The following is a 13,995-nucleotide window of genomic DNA, read 5'->3' as shown; positions in this document are numbered from 1 at the left end:
TTGACAAATAGTAAATGGAAGGATAGTAAACTGTTGTTGAAAGTGACTGAAAAAGAGGCATAACATTGCATAAAGATAAGTTAATTGTTATTGGTGAATTAACAGATAGGGATATGAGGAAGTGCACAGATAAGAGAAATGGGTATATCTGCAAATTAAGTTGGTATGCTGGAGTGTGGTTGAAGGCTTGGATTAATACACCCATCAGGAAATAGATGGATGTGCTACTGCGTACACCTTTGCTGTGGTGATTATTGTCACTAATCTGTGTTCAGCATTGAGTACAGGAGCATAGCACTTCTTCGAATCCATCATATGTCATGTTTGTAAATTCACTTAAATACTAAAGTTATAATGAATTCTTGCATGTTGGTGTTTCACCCTTTTAACCTAATTAATAGAAAACCTGGAAATTATGTGTTTACTTAAGAAGAGACTGAGGAAGTTCTGCCATTCAATAAGATCATGACTGATCTGATCATTGGCTTCAACTCAATTTTCCTACCGGTTCCCCAAAATTCCTGGTTCCTCTGTGGTCCAAAAATCTACCTATCTCAGCCCAGAATATAATTAATGACTCAGCATCCAAAGATTCACAACCTTCAAAGAAAATAAATTAGTTATTTTCTCAATCATAAGTGGCTAATGTTCTAAGTTATGGCAGTAGCTGGAATAAAAGGCCACAACCAGACATGCTGCATTTATTTCCAGGTTTCCTGTCTGCTACTAGATTTTCCTGGCCCTTCTCAGTTTTCCCAGTTTCCTCAGTCCCCCCAGAAATATCTCCTTCCGCGGATGTAACGGCAAATTAAAATTCAAGCCTATGACCTTCAAAAGCCATCTCTCTTGTGACGTTCGCTGCTGATCACTATCTTGTTGGTCTGGTTAAATGGATAGGACTCTTCAGTAGACATCGCTACACATAATTTGATGAATACTTCAGTGCAGTACCGAGGACATGCTACATTGTTGAAAATCACTTTATTCAAATTACTAAATTAAATCCTGGTGTTCAGGTGTATAAACTTCTGTTAACAATGAACATTAATATCTTATGAAATGCCAGAAAAACATAGACCAATTGATTGGTCATCTCATTTCACTATATGTGATAAATCTATATCTGTACACCATAACTTTAGAATAGATATTCTATTACATGGAGGTCTAGTAGTATTGTGAGTTAAAGCATCATTCTGTGACTTCTAGGATCAATCAAGAACATAATTTGAATCTAATTATGCAAATTTATATTTTTATATATTTTAAATGAATCTTATTTTTCAGGGGTTGTTTTCTTACATCATCGCTAATTGGTACACTTGCACTGAGCCTCACAATACCTTTTTCCATGATAGCAGACATCTATATGAAAAAGGTAATTCATTCAGTTTTTGAATGCATGATCAATACCAGAATGCTGTCAAAAAATTTACAATGTAGTAGCTAGAAAACAAATCAGCATTTATGTCTTTATTAATCTTCTTAATTGTTGGTAGGTTATGTTTGTTGCCAGATATTTGATCTAAAGAAAATGCTTATTTCTTGGTAGTTTCCTTGGTTGGGGCATAGGTCTGCACACTTTGCCTTGCATTTAGGAAATCCATGGGGGTGTGTGTTATAGAGGGTGTCTAATGAAACATTTGAGAACTGGTGATCTAAGAGTTTCCAAAGCTCATCTAGTTATCTCTTGTCAAAACCTCCTTTGAAATGATTGTGAAAAGAAAGCATGACACCTAATATAAGAGTAGTTGGGTAAAGGAAGAAAGTACTAAAACATACTGTTACAAAATCAGTACCTGGAAAGGTTGGAAGTAGTAAGACAAGTGCATTGGAGTTATGCCTAACTTTTGGCCATGGGTTTTCAAAACCCATGGGAGTTATTATACCAGTGCAATTTTCTTGTATGGTATACAGATAAAAAGAAGGGTAAAATGAAATACAGGTGTTTCTAGTCTGAAGTTAAACAAAAGAACATCATAAATTTGATGCTGGCTGAGCATCTCCTTGTCTCCAACATTTTTTTCTTTTCATTGCAGTAAAGATTTCCTGAAAATATATATTTATGAATTGGAAGCAAGAACGTCCTTATTTTAACACAGAGCTCAGAGAGATTTCTCATAGTTGTAGTCTTGTTAAGGTTCTTTCCAGGAGATTTATAACAACAGTAAAAGCTCTTTGGATCCAAGATCAAAGTGGGAATTGGATTATTAGCCATCTAGATAATTTGCTAGATAGGTCTAAACAATACAGTTCTAATTTAGACAAACATGATACTGTATGATCTGTTGTATAGTCATAGAATACTACAGCACAGAAACAGGCCCTTCGGCCCACATAGTCCATGCTGACCTGATCTTCTGCCTCGTCCCATCTACCTGCACCTGGACCATATCCCTCCAAACCCCTCCCATCCATGCACCTATCCAAACCTCCCTTAAATGTTACAATTGAACCCGCATCTACCACTTCTGCTGGCACTTCATTCCACACTTGGAGCACCCTCTGAGTGAAGAAGTTTCCCCCTCAGATTCCCCTTATATATTTCACCTTTCACCCTAAACCTATGTCCGCTAGATCTAGTCTCACCCAACCTTGGGGGGGGAAAGGCCTGCATGCATTCATCCTATCTATACCCCTCATAATTTTGTATACCTCTGTAAGATGTCCCCTCATTCTCCTGCAACTCATGGTTATTAATGGTCCTAATTAAGATGTTATAAATAGCATGTTAGATATTGCAAGAAAGATAAGTAGTTACATTATTTTTAAAAGGAATGGTTGTTGTCACTTTGTGGAAGAAGCTAAAGAATACATTTCAGTTCAAAGATTTCTCTTGAACAATGTAAATTAGAAAGTAAATTTCAAATATAATAATCTTGCTTCTATCTAGTAGACTGCTCAGGATACACGTTCAATTTGGTTTTCCAATGCCACTGCTAAACTGGAGAAGTATCAGTTTGAGGAAATCAAAACATAATAATCAATGAATAATGAAGCAATTGGGATGATGGCCAGACTGTATTTTAGTAAATGTCATCCAACTGAATGGGACCACAAGTACCTTGTTCCATAGCTAGAGGTTCAACTAGAATAGCTTCTCTTATATTTGTACTATTACCTTCTGGTTTTTCCCATTTTTCATCTACACACTGTCCCTCTCGTACTAGTACTAGTTTCCATATTGTATGCTGATCACACTTATTCCGCCTCATCACCATGTCTCTTGATCCCTCCATTGTCAGTAAATAGGAATTGTTTTGATTTTCATAATTCGGTTTGTGCAGAAGTGTCTTCCACCTTAATTTTAGGAAGGAGAAGTTTTGGTCTTCCATTCTTGATCTTCTGCATTCTCAGGATTACAACTATTAACAGTGAAGTAAAAACAAAAGAAAAATGAAAATGATTATTGTTTTAAAAGGCAAAATTAAATAAAAACACTTGAATGTAATTAATCATTAATCTGAGTATTTTTTTCTTAGAAGTAGCTTACCTTATCCTTCTAAATCCAAGCCCTAATTACAATACAGTCCTACAAATTCAGCAAAGGGGTTTCAGACTCAGTGCAATAACTCAGATGCCCAATTATATCACATTTACACAGTTTGGATCTGCACAACTGACTTTGCTGCCTAAACGTGTCCTGGACCCAATCTCTGATCCTTGCACAACATAATCAATTGTTTGAGGGGTCAAGAAACTGCCCAGGAAACTGCTAAGTAAACCTGAAACAAATGGAAATGCTTCTTTCCCCCCAGCTTTGCTGTCTATAAAAGTCTTTTCAATGCTTCTGACGTTCAGCAAAAGTCAAAAGAAAATAAAACAGTTACTAAAATTTTAAAACTATTAAAAACATTACCTTAGGATAAAAATCACCAAAAATTAGTTAAGCACTTTAAAGTAGTTAAAATGTTACTGCAAACCCATATAACTAAAAGAAAAGTAATTCACCTTATTCAGTCTCCATTGAAATGAATTGTCTTACAGATCTAGCATCAGGGCTAACCTACTTCAGGACCAATGAATAGATTCTCCAGCACAATCTCAGCAAATTTAAATCTCTGCTGGACATCATGCAGACTCCAATAGCAGAGATATAGCAGCAAGATTGGGACTTCCAAATTTAAATGTACACGCAGCAAAATCCTGAACTTGCAGGCATTTATATGGAGAATTTTCCATAAACCTAATACAACTAATATTCTGTTTAAAAGAAAATCTTGACTTGTTTTTCATAGATGTTGCCAACTTAAAAATAGAGTTAATGGAGGATGAGCAAAATGTTTTTTATAAATCATTTTTTTAAATTGCAATTATTTTATCCAAGTTTAATTTATTCAATGTTTTATTAATTCTGATTTTTATTTTTAATTTCCAGATGGAATTTTCATGGTTATTATTTGCAGGATCCATTCCAGTTTTTCTCTCTTTTTTCATTGCAACGCTTTTATGCCACTATAATAACTGGGATCCAGTAATGGTTGGCCTTAGGCGGATATTTGCATTTATATGCAGGAAGCATCGGATTCAGAGGTATTGTCTTCTTTGATGATTATGTGTACAGCTGGTACCGATTTTAAAATTTGATCTTGCTCAGAGCAATGTGGAGCCAGACGTGTCGAGTTGTACAGTTGTAACATCTTTTCTGTTCATACATCTTTTAACCATTAATGGTGATTAAAAATTGAATAAGCTTTTTGTAAACATAATTAAAGACAATGTTTTTAACCAGATCTTGGGGACACTTAAATCCATATCATGCCATGAGGAGAGCAAGGAGCTTGGAGAAATGTCTTTACTCTTATACCTTTTAGAATTTGGCATACTGTGCCATTGGAAATTAGTGAGGCAGACAGCATTGCATTTTCAGTAGAGGGAGATATGATATAATGGAAAGGATGGGGATTTTGGAGTATTTCATAATTGCTTTGACAAATAGGAGGGCCAACTAAATTAACTGAATAGACTTTTGAAAACTCTTTGTGTCAACTCTTGCAATTTTTTTTTAATGCAGTTACATGTCAGTTGCAGGGAAATTGCTGGAGAAAATTCTTGGAGATAGGATATACGAGCATCTGGAATCCAGTGGTTTGCTTAGGGAAACCCAGCATGTCTTTCTGTGGGGCAAGTCGTGTCTTACTAACCTGGTTGAGTTTTTTGACAGGGTGACAAGAGAGATTGATGAAGGTAGAGCTGTGGATGTCATCTATATAGACTTCAGTAAGGCATTTGACAAGGTCCCACGTTAACATCAAGAAAGTTCGGATGCATGGGGTCAGTGAAGAATTGGCTGTGTGGATCCAGACCTGGCTTGCCTGTAGAAGACAAAGGGTGGTGGTTGAAGGGACTTATTCGGGCTTGAGTAGTGGTGTTCCGCTGCGATCTGTGCTGGGACCTCTCCTGTTTGTGATGTACATAAATGACCTGGATGAGTATTTTGATGGATGGGTTAGTAAGTTTGCAGATGATACCAAGATTCGTGGAGTTGTAAATAGTGTAGAAGACTGGCAATGGATACAGTGTAATATAGACCAGCTGCAGGTGTGGGCAGAGAAATGGCAGACGGAGTTTAACCCGAATAAATGTGTGGTGTTGCATCTTGGTAGGACTAATGTCAAGAGGCAATACACTCTTAAGGGCAAGATCCTTAACAGCATTGGAGAGCAGAGAGACCTTGGGGTGCAAGTCCATGACTTATTGAAAGTGGCTACACAGGTAGACAGGGTGGTTAAGAAGGCTTATGGACCGCTTGCATTTACTAATCGGGGTATTGAGTCTTGAAGTCAAGAAGTTATGATGCATCTCTATAGAAGTTTGGTTAGGCCGCATTTAGAGTATTGCGTGCAGTTCTGGTCACCTCATTATAGGAAGGATGTCAAGGCTTTAGAGAGGGTGCAGAGGAGGTTTACTAGGATGCTGCCTGGATTAGAGGGCACGTGCTATCAGGCTGGACAAACTTGGGCTCTTTTCTCTGGAGCGGCAGAGGCTGAGGGGTGATCTGTTGGAAGTGTTTAAAATTATAAGGGGCATAGATAGGGTGGACAAGCAATATCTTTTTCCCATTATTGAGTGATCCAATACCAGAGGGCATGAATTTAAGATAAGAGGGGGTTGGTTCAGAACAGACGTGAGGAGTACGTTTTTTACTGAGAGAGTGGTAGATGCCTGGAATGCATTGCCTGATAGGGTGATGGAGGCAAATTCATTGGGGGCTTTTAAGAGGGGCTTGGATGGGCACATGAATGAGAGGAAAATAGAGGGATATGGGCATTCTGTAGGTAGGAGGGATTAGTTATGTCGGCACAACATTGTGGGCCAAAGGGCCTGTTCTGTGCTGTTCTGTTCTATGTTCTACACTGTTTTTATCAAACAAGCACCAGGACAATAATTAACTTAATGATCAGTTGGCATTGGATTGTGATCACTTAAGCTCATTTAGTGCATTTATAGTAAGTAGATAGGAAAATTCTCTCCAATGAGTGCAAGGTCAAACATTGACAGTGAATAGTCCAAAGCTGTGTTTTTACCTTAATTTCATTTGTCCTTTTAAATAACAAAAAAAAATCACATCAGTCAGGTGTATCCAAGTTGTTGTCTTCAAGTCCTTGTGGTTAGAAAAATAAACTGAGTTAGCTTGGCAGGCACGGTAGTGTAATGCTTTACAGCACCAGTGACCCGGATTCAATTCCCACCACTGTTTGTACGTTCTCCCCGTGTCTTGGGTTTCCTGTGGGTGCTCCAGTTTCCTCCCACATTCCAAAGACATACAGGTTAGGAAGTTGTGGGCATGCTATGTTGGCGCCGGAAGCGTGGCGACACTTGCAGGCTGCCCCCAGAACACTCTACGCAAAGATGCATTTCACTGTGTGTTTCAATGTACATGTGACTAATAAAGAAATCTTATCTTGCTCACTGCATTTTATTTATTCTTCTTTAATCTAAAAAGAAATTGGTAATTCGTCTTGCAGATCAGACTTTTGCACAGAATATTGTGCATAGGCACAGTTTCTATGATTTCTCACTAATGTGGATTTTGCAAAGCAAATGAGTCTGAGAGAAGATCACAAGGGACAAAGAGAGACAGAGAACTAGGCATGAGGGTAGTTGATATATAGAAGCAGCAGCAAAGATGGGAGGTGAACAGTAACTATGGAAACTTAAATGAGGTAGATGACAACTACATGGAGGGCAATGGAAGGCTCAGCCACTCTGATAGTGGCCCAGGTTCAATGGAGATCTTTTCTTAACACAAAACAGACCCCAGGACTCATTTTAAGACCTGCTGCAGTATTTGAAGGCTGTACCTTTTGCAGCCTTATGTATAGAGTCATAGAGAGGTACATCACGGAAACAGACCATTCAGCCCGCCAAGTCCAAGCTGATCATCAACCACCCATTTACATTATTCCCATTTTTTTCTTCTACCCACCTTCTCATCAACTTCCCCCAGATCCTACAACTCACCGACACACTAGCAATAACTTACAATTGTCAATTAACCTACCAATCCACACATCTTTGGATGTGGGAGGAAACTGGAGCACCCAGAGGAAACCATGCAGTCACAGGGAGAACATGAAACACCACACAGACAGTATCCAAGGTTCAGATTGAGCCGCATCACTCTGCCACCCTAAGTACATGCACCTGGACTTTTTTTTTTATTTAAACTGTCTAATTTAAAACAAAATCCTTGCTGGAAATATTAATCTTTTTTCAACAAGCTCTTGGAAGGAATACGAAGTGGCTTTTGCAGTATGATTATATTCAGATTAAAGCATTAAATAAGAAAAACAATACCCTTGCAGCTCCTCTACAAGTGTTTAAAATCATCATTCAGGTGTAGCACAAATCCACAAAACCTAATGCCCCAGATTTCATTCCATGTTACCAACCTTCTTGGAATGTCCTGGAGCACTTGAAGGTCCATCTCGGGAGCAGTGTTGCAAGCATTCTAGGCAAACAAGAATGTGTTTCTTTTCATTTTGAATGTATTTATTTATTCTTTTATTTCTCATCTAACAATTAAGAACTATTTAACTATGCTAGAGTTGATGAAGAAAGGCAGGAGATCAATGGATTAAACTCCAGGAATAAATCCAACAAGAGTTGGCAACCCCAGCTGATTTATCTGAAGTCACCACTGCAATTAACCTGAAACAGGAGGGAGTATTAACTGGCTAGCAATGGCTTTTTATTTTCAATTGCTGCGCAGTGACATTTAAACAGCATATGTTTGTGTATGTTGGGTAATTGTGTTTGGCTGTTGGCTTCCATAATCAAATAGTTTATTGACATTCACAAGACTGAGGCATAAAGAAATGTTGGTAAGCTCCAATTGCATTGGAAGCCTGCATCAGCAATTGTCCAACACTAAACAGAGAGTGAATTGGCAACAGTTGCAGAATAATCCTAATCATCAAAAAGAGAAGCTGAAAAATGTTGTCTTTATGTGCCTTAGATCTGTTGATTACAGGCAGCATATAAATGGCGTACTGAAGAGTAGGCCACAAAGTTTTAGACCACGCCTTCTTCATGATTATATCACCTAAACAAGATCTGTTAATGATGCACAGAGATAATGGTTCTGTACAAAATATTTCCCAAGTAACTCAAGTACAGTATGTAATAGGTTGATTGGAAGATTCTAATACCTTTTTCCCTTTGTCATTTAGGTATTGTGAAGCAGTTTAATAGAATGTATATTCTTTTTAAATTATTTAAGTTCATAATATTTCTAAAATTATCTTCATAAACAAATATTCATCACTGACCTTAAAACTAGAGATGAAAAGCAGCATTTTGAAGATGCTGGAAACATTCACCAGGCCAGGCCGACCTGTGAAGAGAGAAACAAGAATTAATGTATCAGATCAAAAATCATCTGCCTGACCTGCTGTTTCCAGAATTCATTTTTAATTAAGACCATTGCAAATGTTTAAAGATGTATTTAATGCTTGATATGTCATTGTAATTAAAGCTTGCATTTATTTTCATTATGTGCATAACTAAACCAAACATTTTTATTTCAACATTTTTGTGTTGTAATGAATTTGTTTTAGTATTTTTAAGAAACAGAATTTACATTTTTCTCAGACTCTGTCACAAGAATTAACTAATGATTGTAACTTCTTTTCAGAACTCCAGAAGACAGTGAGCAGTGTGAGAGTTTGATTCCTATGCATGGTGTTTCTCAAGAAGAAGGAACTAATTGTTGTTCATGAGGGACAGGTACAAAATTGTACTGTCTGAATTTACTATTTGCAAGATTTGTAACCAGATCCATTTATAAAAAGCAAAAACCTGCATTGTATAACTATGAAGGATGTACAGACTTCATTTACTTAGGGTAGATTAGTCTCATCCACCTTTACCTGAAAACCGCAGGGTTTAATGAATGTAAATGATTGAAATTTACTTTCCTTTATATTTCTGTAGATGCAAGGCAAGTACAGTAGATGGTAGGAGGAGCTTAATTATTGTGGGTTGCATCCTTCCTGATGTTATCTAGCCAGATTTAAACCATCATATTTTTGGCAATACCATCACTGAGTGTCCTACCACAAGCATCTAGGAGGTCCAGAAACTGAACTAGACCAGCCATATAAAGAATGGGTAAGAGAATAGATATTCTGCAGTGAATGACTCATCTCCTGATATCCTAAAGCCATGTTGGGAATGTAATGGAATACTCGCCACTTGCCTGTACAGCTCCAGCAACAATCAAGAAGCTAAACACCATCCAGGGCAAAGCAACCTGACTAACCGGTACCCCATCCATCACCCCAAAACATTGAATCCCTTCACGACAACCATATTGTAGCTACAGAGTGTACAGTCTGCAAAATGCACTGTAGTTATTCACATCAGGTGCTCTGAATTAACTTACAAATCCACCATTTCTTCCACCAAGAAGTACAAAGACAAGAAGTTGTCCTTTAATTTGCACATTATTCTAACCTGGAAATATTACCACTGATTCATTATCACTAGTTCTAAATCCTGTAACTCCCTACTGAACAACAGTGTGGCAGTACCATCACCTAAAGGGCAATGACTGTTGAAATAGGTGGCTCACCATCACCCTCTTAAGAGCAATTACGGATTGGCAATAAATGCTGGCCAAAGCAGCAATATCCTACATCCTGCAAATAAAACAAATAAAGGTAACATGATAGATATGCTGCTTTAAGGTAATTAAAATAAATGTTATTTAAGAAACTAAATGACTGAATAAGACCTCACAGATTATAACCTCTGCGCTGAATCTATTCTTTTAATTAATTTTAATTAGCCTAGCCTTTTGCTGTAATATACTGGAAAGAAATTTTAAAGTTTTCCTTCCCAGTTTTTTATTGATTTTAGCATTTCTCATTTCCTATAACTGTTATTACAATGTAAGATGCAACTGAATGATAACCAGTCAAATATTTTACAAATAAACATTAAATGAAAAGGGAGAGGATAAGCTAATAGTCAGAAATGGTGCTTTAAGCACAACACTTAAAAGGAAAACCAATTGAATTAGGATAAGGAAATAAGAAATGTACAAGCAAGACATTAAGAGAAAGGACAGGTTAAGTGTAAAGTCCAAATAAGTTCACTTATTACAAATCCATGGAACATAAGGAACAAACTGAATGAATTGCAGAGCAGTTTGGAATGTGTGACATGATAGTGTTATAACATGACTGCAAGATGATTAGGACAGGGAAGTATCAAGTTCTCGAAAGGAAGGGGAAAATGGTGGAATGGGAGGAATGGCAGTGATTAAGGTTGAAATTATGTCCTCGATGAAAGAGAATATATTGTGTAAGCTGGCAGTGGAGCCACTTACATTTAATAGAATATCAATTAAGATGTCATTGGAGTTGTGTATAGTTTCTCTGGTAGTATCTGTGAAATGGCAGAATGAATTAATTCAGAAATTAGACAAATCTTTAGCAAAGATGGTGTTTTAATGAAGGAATTTAATTTTCTTATAGACTTGGATAAGCAGACTCTAATTCATGTCTGATAAGTAATACATTTATCGAGTTCATGGATGAGACCTCATTTTAAGATTTAATCATTCTACCATTAGGGCCATTCCTTCAGATATTGAGACCTGAAGCTCTAGAATTCTCTTCCAAAATCTCTATCTCTTGATCTCTCTATACTTGTAGAAGACATTTCTTAAGCCTACTTCATGGCCTTGCTATATTATCTGCTTGCGTCATTTTTTTTAAAGTCTAATGAGTAATGTATCTTTGAATTATCCTGTGACATTTTATCCTGTTGAAGTTGCTACATTAATACAACTTGTATGGTTTTAACTGCTAACTCAAATGGCAATATTATATCTCCTCTTTTTCTAGTTTCCTTGGAGATGTTGCATTTTCTCTGCCAAATACTTGTCTTCCCCCCTCCTCCCCACAGTAATGTTAAACTCTCTATGAAGCCCTGTTACTTCTGTATTTTTTTTAAACTATCTCTCACAGACCTAAACAAAGTGACATGAGAGGCTTGCAGTCTTTGTAGGCTATCCCTTGTTTACTTTTGGCCTTCTCCCACATAATTATATCCAAGCTGTATTTTATTGACGATATTACTCTTGTCCTGCTTGCACTAGCTCCCCTCCAGTATCTTCACTGTCAGAATCAAATTTCCAATTTAATCTCCCTGAGGATACCAGAATTGGAATCATTCTTACTTTTAATTAGTCTTCAGTGTATGAGCAACTGAGCTCAGCACATCTTATTTATACTTTGATTTTTCCCTGTTTTCTCTTCTATCATTTTTGACCCTGCTGACTCTCAGCACTATGGTCCTTGGTCTTGGTCTGCACCTTGGTTTATTATAACATTTTTAAAGTCATTGTTTGTGCTATAATGATGGCATCATTCATTTTGACATTATTACAATGCATGGCATTGAGATACGCAAATTACTCACAGAAGTTACGGAATAGAACTTGTAAGTTATTAGGACAATTCATTTGACTTATCATCTGCTCCTACAGCTGTGTGGCTTAAAAATGACTTTGAAACACCGGTTCTGAGATCCCTGATAAATAGAGGCATTTAAAAACCATTGAAATTGATTAAAGGAATTTTTAAAATAAAATTACTCAAAATGTTAAAAAAAAATAAGGGTATTTAAAATGTGTAAGGATTGTTAAAAGAGAAGTAATGGAAAATAAACAAAATGCTTTCCTTTTAAAGTGGGGTCATTGATCCCATTGAAGTGAATGGAAACTGCTCTAAACATGCAAGCTCTGTCTGGCATAAATTGGTAATTGGTTTATTATTGTCACATGCACCAAGATACAGTGAAAAGCTTTTGTTTGCATACCATCCAGACAGATCATTCAATATATAGGTACTTCGAGGTAGAAAACAAAATGCAGAATATAGTGTTACAGTTACAGAGAAAGTGCAGTGCAGGTAGACAAATAAAGTGCAAGAGCCATGCCAAGGTAGATCGAGAGATCAAGAGTTCATTTTGTTGTACAAAGTCAGATACCAAGTGCTTTTGGCCCCTCAGTTCAGTGGGTGAGTTTAGGCTCTGAAATCTCCCAGGTATTGATGCACACACTGCAGCAAACCACCAGTTCTTTATGACATGGCTGCTTAGCCATCAGCACAATCCAGCCCATTATTTTTGAACAGTTCTTTGTTTGTAATTCATACCATTCTAATTAATACTTACACAGCTGACTGCACATGATTATTTTGTCCAAGGATCACTTTCAAAGGGTTTTGTTGGCTTATGATCGAGTAGAAGCTGAAAATGCACATTCTTGAGCTGATGACTGAACATCTTTAATTGTAAAATTTCAAAGTAGCGTGAAATTTATTGATACAATATGAAATACGAGGAGAAATTAGTGGGAACACTTGGGTTTTTACAGTTAGAGAAAAAAATTCAACTGATGAGAATTTCTTTGTTTATTTCTTTCCCAGCCTGAAGATAAATCCATGGAGTACTTTTGTGCTCAGACAATCTTCTGAAGTTCTGATGAATCTGGTTTCTGTTGGTGCCTGTTCAAATAACTTAGCCACAAAGTTTTAAATCACCCAAGGCACTACATACATTTAAAAGCACCATATGTTGGAAACATCTGTGGAACTTAAAAAATGCAGAATTGGTTTCTTATCACTAAAGAATGTTGTGAAAAACTCACCTGTCAATACAATTCATCTGCCTTACTGAATGTATCGAACCTTCAGACGCAACTTGAAAATTGAACTCCATTTTGTGAATCCGAGGATTAACTTGTATCTGAATGATAACTCTGTTTATAGCTTTTTGGAACATTCTTCAATGTCAAGACTTAAGAAATGTGTCTAAAGTAGAACATGTTGAATAAGTGATGCCGACACTAAAAACAAAGGGAAAATCATTTTGAAAGATATTCAGTCCAATATTAGTATTGTGTATGCATTTAACCTAAAAAGGAAGAAAAATCAATGAGTGTTCAAAGCAAATTGAACAAACTACCATCAATTACAGTTCAAAAGACAGTATTGCTAAGATAGTTTGAAGTATCTGATTAAACAGTGGATACACTACATAGGCTGTTCCATTTTAAAGACTGGTTCAGATTTCTGTACTTTTAGTACTCTAAGTTTCAAAGTGAATATATCTCTGATTACTGTTAAAGCTATCTGTTAAGTTGACTTGGAATAAATAAGACTTTTCCATTATGTTTAATTCCAGGAGTTTGTGGTTTCAAAATGTCCAGGACCAGCATTTTATTGTTTAGTGGAGATTACAGCTGCAACCTTCCTGTATTAGTCATTGACATTTCCATATATTTTTATTATGGTGCTCTATGGTTACATAGTTCTTGTGTCCATGATTCTCAGGAAATCATTGCAGACAAATCTGCAGTTCCATTTTTCTACCAAATATCATGGAAATTTACTGATGTGTGCAGTGGCTGTTTTTAAAGAACAATATGCAGTCGTCCTGCATTTTTGATTGGAGTGTTATACTTAACTACTAGAAAGT

The 13,995-nt window shown here is 36.7% G+C and overlaps 1 protein-coding gene across 1 annotated transcript in view; it reads left to right on the top strand.

The window, feature by feature from the left end:
* The window catches only part of LOC127580667 (solute carrier family 35 member F5-like), a 65,966-nt gene extending 52,278 nt beyond the window's left edge, over window positions 1-13,688 (top strand). Inside the window, 4 exon segments of the mRNA XM_052034390.1 lie at window positions 1,288-1,378; window positions 4,379-4,533; window positions 9,140-9,231; window positions 12,945-13,688. Coding sequence (XP_051890350.1) covers window positions 1,288-1,378; window positions 4,379-4,533; window positions 9,140-9,224 — 331 coding nt within the window. The 3' untranslated portion in view covers window positions 9,225-9,231; window positions 12,945-13,688.
* Window positions 13,689-13,995: the final 307 nt, after the last annotated feature.

This window comes from Pristis pectinata, chromosome 1, assembly GCF_009764475.1.
Source record: "Pristis pectinata isolate sPriPec2 chromosome 1, sPriPec2.1.pri, whole genome shotgun sequence".
Lineage (NCBI taxonomy): Eukaryota > Metazoa > Chordata > Chondrichthyes > Rhinopristiformes > Pristidae > Pristis > Pristis pectinata.
Note: the sequence above shows the minus strand (reverse complement) of the source record. Positions and strands in the feature narration are given on the sequence as shown.